General features: G+C 40.7%; 1 protein-coding gene across 1 annotated transcript in view; it reads left to right on the top strand.

Annotated features, from left to right (window-relative positions):
* Positions 1-16,267, top strand: part of cdk19 (cyclin dependent kinase 19) — a 49,670-nt gene that overhangs the window by 20,454 nt on the left and 12,949 nt on the right. The window contains exons 3-4 of the mRNA XM_063495183.1: positions 7,810-7,920; positions 8,236-8,376. Of these exons, the coding sequence (XP_063351253.1) occupies positions 7,810-7,920; positions 8,236-8,376 (252 nt within the window). The remainder of the gene's footprint in view (positions 1-7,809; positions 7,921-8,235; positions 8,377-16,267) is intronic.

Below are 16,267 nucleotides of genomic sequence, written 5' to 3'. Positions count from 1 at the left end.
TAGCCAGATTGTCTTTTAATTATAATCTGTTCTCATAGTCATTATCTTAGGAACTGGAGAAATGGGGAGGTGTAAACAGCTCTGACAGTCTTTTTATATTATGATGTTATGACTGAGTTTCTTTGTAGTCTATTACCAAATACTTACAAAGTAAGTAGCCGGTGAACAGTTGTTGGTGGATGAGCAAAACATAGCAAAAACTGAATAAGTAACAGCCAAGTATAGTTCTGTAAAAATATGAAATAATTTCTTTTTTTTGTTCCAATTTTTATCAAAGTGTGCCAAAATCTGTCATGGTTTATTTATTTTCACCCACCTGCTGTTTCACATCTGTTCCCTTCATTACGTTTGACCTTCATGAATTGAAACATTGTTCCTGGATTTTATTATTTCCATAAAACGAGCTGTTTCCCCTGTTGGGTCACAATGGCTTTTGTTTAGCTAAATGTCCTGCCCTCATAAACATTCCCTTCTGGCATAGCAGCACTTGTGGGCACACAGACGCCAGATCATATAACTGAAGGATGTTATTTAGTTTTCGTTAGCCTCCCTTCATGTTTAGATAAGTGTGCAATCATTCACGCAGTAATAATGATCTACTCCAAGAACATTCCACAGTAATAAAGTGGCTGAAGGGTAGAAGTATAATATTATGGGCTTTTATCATCTCTGACTGCCTTATCGATGAGACGGGCTTGTGTGTTTTCTGGCCCATGTCGGCCAGTCCCGGCAATCGCTGAGCAAACAGGAACATACTTTAGTTGTATTTGTACAGGGTGTTGGTAGCTGATGGTTGCTAGGGGCAAAATGAGTGCTGGTGTCCTGCTGTCCCCGAAAGGGGCGGCTTTTCTTTCATGATTAAGACTCATCTAAAGAAATAAAACCTGGTAAAGCACAGAGGATACATGCACAGTGACAGCTGTTGTTGTGGTAAGGAAATATTCTTGTGATGCATCATTAGTTATAGGTGCAGCTGCATCCCACTCGCTAGTCAGTATTATTTATACTGTAAGAACACCAAATGGCTGCTGCTGTCTGGCTCAGCCTGTAGCCGGCACTTTTGTTCTTTGTGGAGGGAGAAGGCCCGGCCCATCACCCCCCGTAGACAGAGTTGCAGTGTTTGCCTCTAACCAGTGGCAGGCACGAAACAGCCTGCAGTGGATTTATTGCCTGCCAGCCACACAAGAAAAGTTGTTATTCAGTCCTCACAAGCAGCAAGATCCAGGGCACAACTGCTTTTCTTGTGGCCTTTTGTTGCTCGCCAAACCTTCTGTCAGTGTTATGCACTTTGAGACGCTAATGTGAAGCCTGAGATGTAGCCAAAACAGACCGTCGAGGTCAGGGGAAATCTATCAGATTAATTCTAGTTTAGTCTTTTGAAAGAATGTGTCAGTCAGTATTAGTCATAATAATGTTTAGCAGTAGGAATTCAAACATTCCATCTCCCTACCAAGTACTGATACCAGTCACCATTCACCCGTAACGAGCACTTCTTGGTGCTGTGTAGCTGCACAGTACCAGCTCCACATTCAAACCAGAAACCTTCTTACTGTGAGGCAACAGTACCACCATGCCACCATCATGCAACCACATTTTTAGGTAAAATGTGAAACTAAAAGTTGATTTCTTGGAACAGAGCTATGAGTGGTTTACAGAAATGAGCTGGTTGGAATGTGGTCCCGGATACTGAATAACAGCTGCACTACCAAAGCAATGGTTTCATTCTAACCCACTGCCGACAATGGTAGATGTCCTGTCTTAGACGTCAGATGCAGAATAGATGGAAATTCAAAATGTCATATGATGCTCAATGACGTGCACCAAGTTGGTTCTCGGGTGAGGTTGTTCGAAGTGGACTAAATCTGGTTTAGCTCCAAATATTTAGAAACCACTGAGTGGGTTTTTTTTTTCTTTGACCTATTTCACTTTGAAGGCCAAGGGCAAGCAGTCAGATCTTTGGTTCTGTGTATTTATCCCTCTTTTTCCTATTTACTTTACACATAATGATCAGTTTATGTAGTGAAATGTGGGCAAAAGTTTGTAGTTCAGCTTTTATTCAGATACTCAGTGAGTTTAAGATCAGCAGGTTTTTGCAGCAGAAAGCTGTTCAATGTGGTGACGATTTAGACAAGCCTGCTCAGGGCGTGCCCACCATCCCAGCACGTGTGGCCTAAATGGCCTGGTCACAAGATTTTCTGCAATTTAAAGTTTTTTCCCAGAGGACCTCTGGATTTCTCCCTGGATTATAGACGTGCGTGATTATGACCTGTGTTAGTGTTTTCCCAGGACTCTGTGTTATTTTGTCAGCAGGTTGCAAAGTTGCTCCCTGTGAAAAGATCTTTATTTACAGGAGAGATAACCATGTTTTGTACATACACCAGTGCATCTCGTGCTGTTTTGTTCCTGTCATGTGAAGCCAAGTAGAGAAATGGTTGTTACTTCATGTTGCCTTTGATAGTGGGTCAATGAAGGGTGGCCATGGTGTTTGGACTGGTAATTTTTACACCGTCAACCACTTCCTTTACTCAGATATTGGCAGTATATTCTTACCTACAGCAGATGAGCAGAACAATGTTTTGTGACCTGTGAAACTCAAGAACCAGTTTCCCTTTGTGAATTGTGAAGTTAGACTACCAGGAGGTTCAAACCAGGAACCTTCTTGAGGTGACAGTGTCAATCAACATGAATCCATAAATTTTCTTTTACCAACCAGGTTCATTGTGGGGCAAACATGTGACAAAGTTTTTGTGTGTACATCCCTGGTTACTCACCAGAACATGTTTGTATCCCTGGGGCTTTACAAACACACTGGGGACATTTTCTTCCTTGCCAAACATTTATAAAAGTATAGCTTGTGCTGTTTGCTAATCAGCATTGTTGACATGTATGTTTACTTGCTAGCAGTGTTTTTCTCTTCTTCCCTCCTGACTGTGTTAGCTGGTCTATGTTTCTAAATACAGATAACGAGACTCTGGAATTAGTTAGATATAAGGAGTAATTATTTCGTCATTTGACTTTTAAGCGTGTTTCAATGCAAAATGTAATGATTTGATGATAAATTTCTCCAAATCCCCGCCACACTCAAACTTCTGTCGGCTTCTGGGCAGCTCGTGTCACAAATTCCTCCTCAACACCAAGACAATCAGTCTTTCTGTGAGACTGTGAAACTGTCAGCAGGGATTATGTATTGAGTCACAGCAATACATGCTGGTGTTTGTGCATGTGCGAAAGAGCCAATAGTTGGTTTTAATAATTCTGTTCTGGGACAGGTGGTCAGAAAACTCCACGAGCTACCTTTCAAAATTAAACTCTTAAGGCAATTGTTTCCTGTAACTCTTCAGTGCTGTTTATTACACGTGAGGAGGTGGCACAGCAGCTCAATCAACTACTTAAAATTACTAAAGGACTAGGTTCATATTCATCCCTCATATTCAATTCAATTCAATTTTATTTATATAGCGCCAAATCACAACAACAGTCGCCTCAAGGCGCTTTATATTGTACAGTAGATCGTACAATAATAGATACAGAGAAAAACCCAACAATCATATGACCCCCTATGAACGAGCACTTTGGCGACAGTGGGAAGGAAAAACTCCCTTTTAACAGGAAGAAACCTCCAGCAGAACCAGGCTCAGGGAGGGGCGGCCATCTGCTGAGACCGGTAGGGGTGAGAACCGGTCTCAGCAGATGGCCGCATATGGAATTTTTATCCGAAGAATGGCAATTGGACTGGTTCTTCGAGCACTCAAAACGCTTTAAACAACAAGTCTTATTCATACACACATTCACACAGATTTACACGATGAATGAATTGGGAGCGATCGGGGTTTAGCATCTTGGCCAAGGATGCTTGGCCTGCAGATTTTAGCAGCCAGGGATTAGTACAGCACACGTCCATTTGATGCTGTGTTTGTTTATGATGTGTCTAAAGTGTAAGCTAAGCCTGAACCTCCCTTAAGTGCTGACATGTTGAATGTAAATAGGATAATGTGTATTTGGTGACTTATTTTAGCAAATGTGGCTTCTGTCATGTTTTTTTTTTCTTTGTAGAGGAAACGTTTGGGGCGTATTTTTTGTGTTTGTACAACTTTTACTAAACAATTGCTTAAATTAACTAGTTAACAAGTTACCATGAAGCCATTGCTTCATGCTCCAACCTCTCCACGTCTGGGCTGGAGTCTGTCCCAGCTGTCAGTAAACATATCAAAATCATCAGGAGTTAACCTATGGGAGTGGGTTATTAAATAATACATGGGTTAGCCCATAATCTCTAATCTGTGTCAGCTATGGACTTTGTGTTTAACCGTGGTCCCGCATAGAGTCAGTGATCACAAAGTCGCACTGGGTCTGCCTCGTTCAGCATGCGGCCTAAGTGGTGGTTGAAAGTGGTGCTGTAGTGCATGGGGGGGATTCAAGCCCTAAGCCCCAGCTTACTATCACAATGCCCCATTATAGCCTGTGGATTAAGGCTGTTATTAAACACAAACCTCATTTCCCCATATGAGGCAAAATCAAACAGCCTGGATACAATTCCAGTATTGTACCCCTCTCTGCCGTTTTCTGAGATAGGGCTATTCTTGCCTGCCTTGAGGGTATAGTGAGAAATATTCTAATTGATCTGATGTGTATTTACTGGGTAGAATCTTATTATCTGTTTTCTATCATGTGAATACTTCTGTGGTTGGTGCTTTTAGTCAGTTAGCTGTCTGTACTGTAATCCATGATTTGCTTCATGGCATACGTTTATCTAAACCTTACTTCTTTCATTTTGTTGAGTTAAAGAAGACATTTGAAGCCGTCAATTTGGATAAAATATTTTTTGTCACCTTATATAGACCAGAAAATAAATTCATTAACAAAAGGAACCCCCCAAAAAAGCCGTTGGGCTTTATATGACGTCTCTCACTTTGTGTGTGTGTGTGTGTGTGTATTAATATCTTTGTGGGTACCAGAAATTGGAAGTTTACTATACTAGACCAACAGCCCTTATGGGGACCAAAATCCCGGTCCTCACAAGTTTGAAGGCATTTTTGAGACTCAAAATATGGTCTTAGTTACAGTTAGGGTTACAATTAGGTTATGGTTAAGTTTAGGGTTAGGCATTCATTTTTGATGTCTTAGGGTTAGGGTAATCAGCTAGGGAAAGCATTATGTAAATGAGATGTCCCCACAAGGATATAAATACATGTGAAGTGATGTGAAGACGTCCAGTACAAACTAGAGACGAATGAGTGATTAGGTTTTGTATCTATTTACATTTGAGAAATCTGTAACAAGCGATGTGTGTGTGTGTGCGTGTGTGTGTGTGTGTGTGTGTGTGTGTGTGTGTGTGTGTGTGTGTGTGTGTGCACGCGCGTGCGTGGGAGTGGAACTTCCTAAAATGTTTGTAATTCTCTGAAATAGAAAATGGGACATACTGTGACTGCAAGTGTCAAAACAAACATTTTTGAAATTCTACAAGCCGTAGGTGCAGATATGTGAAAAAGACTCGTTAAACACCACTGTGCAGTCTGCATTGAAGTGAAGGAATGTTTTAAAGAAGAGTGGGGTTAAATTCCTCCATGTTGTAAAGGATGGTTCTACTGTTCAATCATATGCAAGTAGTCCTGTGAAAACTTTCTTTTTCACATGACCATATAAATATTAATATATATATATATATTTATATAGCAATTTTTTAAATGAAGATGCTTTATATGATGACTTAAGAAGGTAATAGTAGTACAGTCCTATTCAGAAAGCAGTGTAACTGTGGATTTGTATTAGTGGTCTCTGTGAAATTAGAGCTTTTCCCTGTGAGTGTATAACCCAGTTTGAAAGCCGTGAGGTATTTTAGCCTCAGCCTTAGTTACTCTTAGAGTGTGAATTAGAGGGCTGAAGCTGTACCTCCTTTTAGGTGTTTGATTCAAAAAACAAACAACCAAAAACTACCTATGGCGGGGATGTGTTCTCATAGTGTTTAGTCTTCCATCTGTATTACTCCCCAGTACATTTCCTTGATATTTACCTTTTGGTTTCAGGTCAGCCACTGTGTGCATCTGAATACTTTATTCTCTGTTTGTGATGGAGGTGAATAACAAAAAGAGTTATGTTAGCATGCACTAATGAGTAATTCACCCTGTAGGTGAGAGTCATGTTTGAATTCAGTGTATTCGCTGACTGAAACACCCCGTGGGCCTGTCTAAAGGGCACGATTGATTATGGATTGTCCACGATGGGTCAGCAAATAGGATAGTCCAAATGGGAGTTGGTGAAATCAATGAGCCGCTTAAAGTAGCAGCGCTTGAATGCGCGGCGTTAGCCAGCCGTTCACACTAATCACACTTTGGTCCCTGAAACTTCTAGCCAATGCAAATATCACTAAATATAATTTTATTTGTATATATCAGGTCAAGCGAATGTGATTTGAGTTAATATGATGAGTTAATATGTAAATTGATCCATCATTTTTCCTAACCACTTCCCCAACTAAAGTGGGATCACAAAGGGAGGGTTCCAATACTGATCCGACATCTTTGAGCAAGAGACTGATAATCAGTCCTTTATATTTAAGTCAAAATCAAGCTTAAACCGTGTTTTGCTGATTTGCCATCTGTATTATACTGGAACTAAAAAAAGTGGGATTGATACTTCCCTAGACCTAATTTTGGTTTTTATTTAAGTCTGAAGCCTCAGACAGATTTTGAAGAGCGGTGAAGAAAAGAAAAAATTTCGAAAACCTTTCAACACTTTAATGGTCTAAACACAAACTGTCACAAAGAAAGCTGGAGGTGTATTTATTTCTTTTTTCTTATCTTTGGTGTCCTGTAAATTTTGGTTACTTGTTGTTTTTGAAAACGCTCCAACCCACAACAAGCACAGTCACTTTCAGTGCTTAGAGCTGTCCTCTTTGCCTCTTTGCTCATGAGCTGTATTTGAGACATTTAAGGGATATCTATAAATTGTAGCTATAAAACCATAGCTTACATTCTCCACCAAATGCACTAGCATGAAGCTGAAGTAGCTTACAGGTATCTCACTGAATCTATGGGAACCTATTTATCCCTGCAAATCTTCCCCAAAGGGATGCATTACAAAGCATGTTTAACTTTTCTACAGTGCCATTTGACGAATTCAATCAGAAAGCTAATCAAAGCTAATCATCTCATCATAAGTGAATTACTCACTGCCTAAATGATAGTCATCTATCATCCAAAGATATCATGTCATACTGTACGCATGACTGTTGATTCACTGTCCACTCTGTGCAGAGTTATAGGCACGAGTTTGTCAAAGTGACAGATGATTGTTTTTTATACGACGTCTTCCTCCGAAGTGGATGCTTTGCATAAAGAAATCATGCTAATCACGAATGCAGACGTTGCGGCCAGACTAAGCTATAATCTCTAGAGCACTGACAAAATAAATGAGACATTTATCAACTGTTGGGTGTATCATTTCAGATATTCATCTCATTCAACCATAGCACTGTAAGGGCTTTTGCCTAAAAAGCTCCAAATGGTTAATATGTAATTACCCATCATTCCTTGTCTTTTTTGGGGCAATTCAAGATTATTTAAGGTGTGTGAGGACAGGCGACACTTTGTTCTTGTCTACCATTTTATTTTATTATTTTTACTTTTATTCCTCCGGCTCCTTTTTGCTGTTTTCTTGAAGATGCAAAAGTTAACATTTTTTTCTGTCACGACAGCTGTTATTTCTTGATTTCGTGCTTTTCACCAGTTGTTCCATCGATATCAGATGAGCATATGTGATGCACAAACCTGACATCAAACATTAATCAGACCTTTCCACTGTGTGTTCCAGCTGCTACGAGAACTGAAACACCCAAATGTGATCGCCCTCCAGAAAGTGTTCCTGTCCCACAGCGACAGAAAGGTCTGGCTCCTCTTTGACTACGCCGAACACGACTTGTGGGTGAGTCTCTCTGCGCCATTACTGCAAGCAAGAACTGTTCATATGATTAATGTATGACAGAAAACCTCATGCTACAGAAACGGTTACCTAATGATGTTCACATTAAGATGCTGTGCCCTAAACCGTTAATATTGTGTACAAACGACAGCCGCAGTGTCTCTGGATTGTTACAAATGTTTTATTTGTTCACTCATATTTTTGTTGCTCTGGGGAAAGTATGAAAAAGAGACAACTGGAGGTGGTTTTGTAGATATTGTGTTTATTCCATCTGATGAGGCATGCATAAGTGAGGCAAACCCTTTCTTTGCTTCACAGCACATCATTAAGTTCCACCGTGCCTCCAAGGCCAATAAGAAGCCTATGCAGCTGCCCCGAGGGATGGTGAAGTCTCTCTTGTATCAGATCCTGGATGGGATCCATTACCTCCATGCCAACTGGGTGCTCCACAGGGATCTGGTGAGTGGCTATATTAGCTTCAGTGCTCTCATTTCCCTTTACAGACACTTACCCACTCCATACATATGTTTCCAAAGGCATTGTGATTAACCAAGGTTATTAAAATTGAGAAACTGAAAGGAAACGCTAGGTATGAAGTTAAACATAATAACATACTTCCTTCTTTTATCTGAAACAACAAAGCACCCCACCACCACCACGTATTTTTATAAATAAAAAAACAAACTCAAACTGCTCAAACTACTAAAGCTAAGCAGTTTGAAAAGCTAAAAATCCACTGATACTGAAAGTAAAACCTTCCTGTAACAGGTGTTAGATAACAGTTAGGAAATGAAAACAAAATAGTGTGACTATCTTACTGTTAAGAATGAAAATTTAGGGAGAAAATATCTGAACCTCTTATCTGAAGGCCGTCCACTCTACTATATCTACTGCTCACAGAACTCGTTCACACGGAACGATTCCACCGAGCTGAGCTGTGTTATTTCACTGCTTTTCGTTGTTATGTCTCCGTGTGATGTGTTATGATGATTTTATTTGTTGGAAGAAGCACAATGTCCTGAACTCTGAGTGCTTTCTGACTCCTGTCTACCCTTTAACCTGGTTCCAACACACACGTGGTTCCTGTGAGACTCTGTTCTCCTTGCTTTTCCCACAGGGCTTTGGTTGAAGGGAGGTCGCTGTGTATATTACCTGATTTCTGACAGTCTGTTTGGAGATACAAGTTTGTTATGCTAGTACCACCGAAAAGAACCAGTCAGCGTGTCTCCAGGCACCTTCTGAGAAAACAGATCTGTCACATGTTAAAGAAAGAAAAAGCAGAACTGGAACAATTTCCAACATCTGACTCTGCACTGCAAACTCCCACAGCCCATCTGTAAGTGCATCTCCCCTGCCTCTCTCTGCCTCCCTGCATCTGTCACTCGCCACTGAGGACCATGTGCGCCCTTGCTTGTGGATGAAAAAGTATAATTAACCAAACAGCAGATTATGTGGTGAAACTTTGATTTGATTACTGCCATTGCTGCTTTGACGTCAGATGGGCTGCACTGAGGCCTTTTTCCAGATAATGCTCTGGTAAGACTGGCTCACTGAGATTACACTGTTTAAGCGAAAGTTAGCTAAGCTTTTGGCTTTAGATAAATCAGGTTCAGAAGTCAAAGGGCAGAGCTGCCAAGCTTCTGTCTATGGGTTCCGTTTTCTTTATGTCCGGTTGTCAACTCTTACGTAATCCCAAACGATCCTTTGTAGTCATGTGGTGTCCTGACAGCACATTATGCAAACTTGAACGGATCAAGTAGGTATTTCAGTCTGTTGGTGATCCACAAGGTATCTATAAAAGTTTCTCTCTTGAAGGTAAATACTTAAAAAGCCACCAGTATTGATTTATCAGTTAAAGGTAACCTAAAGGTAAAGTTAGTCAGTTAGTGCAAGTTAGGGTTTCGGCTAACCTCAAATGACAGGTGAGTCAGCTTTGAGTGGTTTAGATGGTAAGTTAAGTGAACACTGACTCAGAAATGACTCTCCCACTGCTGCTCTGTCTGGTTTAGTCAGGCCGTCAGACATATCGCACTTATGAAAGTTTGTTTTTTATTTTATTAAATCTGTTTTGGATATCAGGATTTCACTGATATCCACTGTAACTGACATAAAGCAAATGAAATTTAAAAAAAAACCCAAAAAAGAGAAAGGTTTTCTATAGTTTGGATGCTGTAAATGCGTCAGTGACGAGACCATAAATGTTTGTGTTCTCAGCCAGTCATGTTATGGCTCCTCACATGTGTTTGTACTGTAGACAGGCCACTGACGTACTCATGTGCACCTATGATGAGTACTCCCCAAAATGAAAGAGCTTCTGTAAAGCTTGTGGAAGAGTCACTTCCTTCTCAAGGTCCCAGCATGTAAGCCGTAAACTGTCCACTGCAGCAACTGTTTGTCGTCCTCCATGCTTTTTTCTCCTTTGATGTTTCTTTTTGTTCGGGCCAACCTTTTTACCAGTCAGCATCTTTCAAATCTATGAATAGTGTCTTTGCTGAGGGTTATGCACTGTTGGCACCGTCTCCATAGCCTCTGCTCTAGTTGACTTCATCATCTGTTTGCTTAGTCCGGCATTAATCCTGCATGAGCCCCCTCACTTCACTCAACAGAAACATGCCATATTTGGTGTTATGTTGTATACAGTGGCCTTTGCCTCAGTTGTCAGGTGTCTTTATAAATCACACCTTAAAAACAAGACCCTGGGGTAAAAAAAGAAAGAAAGAAAAGAAAACAACAACAAACAACTCCAACAAAATTCAGGATTCTTTGTGTGAATCCTATAAAACAGACCATTTAGATAAAATACAAAACACAGTAGTATTAAATTCCTCCTTACAAGGAGTAGGGATGGGAATTGATAGGAATTTCGCAATTCCGATTCCATTGTCAATATCACTTATCAATTCTCATTGGCTCCACTTTGTGAGTTGCCACCATCTCTAAGCAGCATATCAGTGACATTACACTCATGCAAATCATTACATGCTGCGTGGTGAAATGTTTGTGGATGTTGGAGGTATTTCTCTTCCCTCTCTTTAACAATATAAACCTACAGGCTACAGCCCCACACACCAACACCTTATCTACCTATATGAGTAGACTCATGATCTTTTTAGTATTTAGGTATGAAAACAAAGCCGACAGCACAGAGCAAACATGAAAACCAGCACTTTAAAGCGATCACCACAGTGATTCTACTTTAGAAACATGAACAGGTAGAGATGGAGGCTACCCTTTGAAGTGACGGCTCACTTTATCACGGTGCTGGGCTGGGGTCAGCATTTACTCAGCTTTAACATTACTCTGGGCTCTTGGCTAGCTTAGTGTTAGCATGCTGTCTGTGCAGGTGCAAGTTGTGTTAGCAACATAGTGCAGTTGTTTCTGTCCTGGAGCAGTCTCCACGATGGTGCTCTCATTCTATAGTGTAATAAAAATAAAAGTAATGTCCATATCCTCACTGTAAACTGTGCCACTTTTTTCCTGCTAGAGACACAGCTGATTGTAGTGAGAGTCTAAGAACCGATAACCTTATCATTCCTTTTACTGAGCTGATGATTATAATTCTGTTACTGATAAATTAAAACACTGCAGTGAAAAAGTAGCTGGAAGTGCACAGGAAGAATCGACACTGCTGAACAGGACAATCACAATAGCTGCGGGCTGCGTCGACCTAATGTTGTTCTTACAACCTGATGAGGGTGCACATCAGCTTACGTTGTAGATTACGGCGTAGACTTACTGCTGAAGCATAAATCAGGTGTTAGACCAACAAACCACAATTGTTTTCGTTATTTGTTCCCTTGATTAGGCCTGCAGCAAGAAATCAAACAAAATGAAACAACCAGTTAGAGCTGCCGATGAAATGCTGTGCTGTAGTGTGTGTGAACTAGCAAACCTCCATCAAATCATGCACTCACAGTGTGCCAGCATGGCTTTAATAGTCTCTGTTGCTCACAGCAGTTGCCATAGTAGGAAAAATACAAGTGTTAGTAGTAACATTAATGTTGACTCTGTGAGCCTGAAACATGTCTTCAGTAAAAGAAAAGCTCTTAAAATAACGTGTCAGGATGTTTCGTACAGACTTTTATTTTGTAACACTTTGTAAATTTGTGGAAATCATAAGCACCAAAGTTCATAATATACACAATATGAATTCTCTTACAGTAGCTGTGTGGATGTTTTGGCTCTCTTAAGGTCACACCAGTCTTATCTGCACACCAACATTTCCGGCCCCTCGATTATTTTCGCTGCAGCCGTTATTTTGCTGTCTCTCTGCCAGGGCTTCCTGCCATTGTGGCCACATAACCTCACTCGTAAATGTCATTCTTGTCTCTTGTCATCGGTGAGATTAGCGTCTTTTGTGTAGGTGCCTGGCTCTGTGTCAGGTCTCTGCGTGGGCATGAGAAATAACCACTGAAATTAGAGAGACTGCTCGTAGCAAATACGATGCTACGTTATGGAAAAATCTACCCAAGGCCTCTTACTGCTGTCTAAGTAGATGTGAAAGTCTTCCCATGAGTTGTATTGTGAATACATGCGAGAGGAGGAGCAGACATATATTGTGCCACACAGGGAACGGTGTTCCTGCCCACTATATCTTTAACAGCTGCAGTAGTTCTGCTGTTGCATAAGCATGTATTTGTGCTTGAGTGTAGCATGCTCTGCCTCTCTGGAAAGCATCCATGTGCTGTGCATTGCACTGTCACAAAGCCCCCATCCCCCATTTACTCTTGCTGTTACTCCTCTGTCGTCCCCCCATAATCAGAGGTGCTTGCCGGCTTATGTAAGATGATGTCAAGCCCACTGCTCTGCACGGATAGCTGAGTCAAGAACCTGACTCTGCAGGCCAAAGCAAAAGGCATGCACCTCCATGGACTGTACCAATAATCACTTAAGAGAGGGGTGGTGTGTGTTAGGGTATTACTGAAGGTCATCTGTTATAGTAACCAGCAGTGCTATACTACATGCATATTACTGGGTGGGTGGCTGTAAGAAACGTACCATGCAAGGCGTGGAATTGTACACAACCACATTTTTTTTTCAGTGTCTAAACTGGGAAAGTGAGAACCGTGTGTGCTTGCACTGAGAAGTTTGCTTTAGTTTTCATTCAATTTTGCATAGATGAGTTGAATTCTAATCTGGTGTCTCATTCAGATTATAATTGTTAATATTAGATTATAGATTATCAGATTATAATTGTTAATATTAGATTATAGATTATCAAATTATAACTGTTAATATTAACCTAGTTACTTCTATTATTACCAAGAGGTATTTAATCCACTGACACGAGTAAAACAATGTAATCTGTACACAGCATCTGTGTTTTGCACTAAAATAATTTATTTCTACAGTTTATGTGTCATATATAAACTCTTTAATAATGGAAAGATATTGTTATTGTATTACCTTTTCAAGATTTTAAGAAGTGTCCAAAAGCAAGAGAGTTTGACTAGATCCAGATCTGAATTTAAAAAAATATATGGGCTGCTAGTAGCATGCAATTAGCTCTGCTGGATTGAAATTTGACTGGAAATGATCCAAACATAAGATCATTTCTGATCATATTTCTTTAAAACAGGAGCTTCATTACTGTCTGATTGGTGATTCCTATTGGTAACACTTATTCGTTGAATGCACGCTGACTGAACAAATATCGGCTGTAGGTCAGATGCACTTTCAGCTTAAGAACTCTACACCACTTTTTTCCTTTTCTGTGTTCTGGTCTCTGTGGTTTCCAGTAGTTCTTAGTTGTTCTTACCCCCTTTTTCTAATTTTGTACATCCTCAACTCCTGTCCTCACATCTTAGTCCCATCTCAGTGGAGGAGGAAAGGATAAGACATAAGAGGAAAGGAATTGTGGCAACAGGGATTTAACAAAAACTTCAAGCAATGTTGGTTAAATATGACATTTGGTACAGCCGGACCATGAAGTGTTTTGTTGTAGCCCAGTTTCAGCTGTGTTTACTTATCTCGGTTTTAACATTACTCCTGGAATTTTTTTTATAATGAAGGCCTCTTTTAATCAAAATCCCAGAAACATCCTCGTCGGATCATCTGGTTTCCCTTCACGTTGCGTTGTTACTGGACTTTAGTTAATCACCATTTTAATAAAGCTCACTTTCAAGTGTCAAGTTCTTTTTTTTAAATTAGATGACCTGACTGTTTTCCTGGACAGGCGTGCATTTCCTCTTATCTCAGTGGCCTAGATCAGGGGTCCCCAATCCCAGTCCACGAGGGCTGGTGTCCCTGCAGGTTTTAGATGCGTCCTTGATCCATCACAGCTGATTTAAATGGATAAATTACCTTCTCAACATGTCTTGAAGTTCTCCAGAGGCCTGGTAATGAACTAATCATGTGATTCAGGTGTGTTGACCCAGGGTGAGATCTAAAACCTGCAGGGACACCGGCCCTCGTGGACTGGGATTGGGGACCCCTGGTCTAGATGTAAATGATAACATGAGTCAGGCTTGAATTCTCTGAGTTCAGCCTTAATGCCTTATCACCAAACAAATTTCCTCATATTTTCATGACAGATTTAATCACTGCCTTGCTTCAGCAGTCTGTGTGTTATTAATTCACTCTGTTTACAGGTGATTAGTCAGCTTGAGTAATATGTCATTGTAGCAGCATTAGTATTAATACAGTGCTTTTTTTCCTCCCCCTTGCATTTTGCATCACCCTACAACTATTCGAAACGGTTGCCTGGTGCTCCCTAACCCTGGTTGTGCCAGAGGTCCCTTCTGCCTAAATGAGACTTCTTCCTCCCCGCTGTTGCCAAGCACTGCTCGTAGGGGTTGAGTACTCTCACTCCACACACTGTAAACAAACAGCAACTACTTGAGGAAAAGCAGAACGAGAGTTCGTTTGAACCAACCAACTGGCTGCGTGAAAGGATGAAGCATGCTTTAATACTACTCCATACTGCACTAATAGCACAAAGGGGCTTCATTATCTGGACAGTTGGTCGTTGATGAGTCCTGTAGGCTGTGACCTTTCGCTTTCAGCTTGTTTATCAGCTTGCCCACTCTGTTACGTAAGTGTGTAAGTTTGGCTCCTGAAGTGGTCTACTTTTTGATACAAAGATGTAAATGATTTTGTAAAAGAGAGCCGCGTCCCTAAGGACTGGGTTTACAGATCCTCTGTGGGGCGGAGAGTGTTTATTTTCCCCTGGCTCCCAATCCATTTATGAAACTGTCCAAATGGAACTGATTAATTTCACTGGCTGCATTTGAGGGGAAATCTTAATTTGGAGGACGTGAAAAGGAATTTGGTGCATGCTTCACTAACTTTGGTGCATATTTCAATCAATTTATTACATCTCCTTATATCACTGTGGTCTGCTGCTCTTTGAATCAGTCCCTCTTGCACTCATGTTTATACTTTTCAGCTTTTTCTTCCATTAGACACGTGAACTTATTTACATCAAACTTCATTTTTGCATGCTCATTTTGCATTTTGAAGGCACTGGCACTCACTCAGGTCTTTTACAAAACATTCAAGAGGTAAAAAAAAAAAGAGTACGTTCAGGCTAGGCATATTAATTCACTTAGGTCTGTTTAGAATTTGAAAGAGGGGCTGAACTCCTCGGGCCTTTGAAGAGACGCTTGTCTTTGTGTTTGCCGATCGTGGGGGTGTCATGTTGTGGGCATGAATAGCAGATCTCATTATTAGTGCTGTTTCTATGGCAACAAAACACGTTTGCCAGTCAGATCTGAGTCTGCCAAGCCAGAGGGTTCACATTCACTCAAACACCCAGGGAGACAGTTTGACAACAAGCATTACTGCATCCTACTGCACGACAAGGTAAACTTCAAAAACATGGGCCCACTGATATTTTTTGCCCTCTCAGAAAACGTACAGAGGTTTTCCGATGCATTTCATATCCTCAGGTAATTCGGAGAATTAAAACCACTGTGCTTACAACCGCAAATTATATGCAAGAAGTTGAGTTAGCGAATGGTCTGAAGAGCAGTGAGAAAAATACATCGGCCTTCATGTGTTGCGTCCTAGATGCTGTGCCGCGAGCCCTGTGGCAAAAGTCTCAACCACGCTTCTTCATGCTCCACATTCCTTTCTCAAGAGGAAAACACAGATAACAGCACTCAAAGCTGTTTTAATTACTCATTGTAGCAATGCATCCTGTGACTCTGAAGGGTGTTGTATGCATTGGTGGCCATCCCTTCTTTAGGGGCCTCATAATTCCACTCTGATACATCTAATTTTCAGCTGGGGGAGTAAGCAACCGCCGTCAGCCAACAAGCTCAGAAAAATCCAGTGAACACTATAAAATTAACAATTTGTTAATTAAATGTCAATGTTGAGCGTCTAGTTTGCTGTGCTGCAGTAACTA

Source organism: Pelmatolapia mariae, linkage group LG15 (assembly GCF_036321145.2).
Source record: "Pelmatolapia mariae isolate MD_Pm_ZW linkage group LG15, Pm_UMD_F_2, whole genome shotgun sequence".
Lineage (NCBI taxonomy): Eukaryota > Metazoa > Chordata > Actinopteri > Cichliformes > Cichlidae > Pelmatolapia > Pelmatolapia mariae.
Note: the sequence above shows the minus strand (reverse complement) of the source record. Positions and strands in the feature narration are given on the sequence as shown.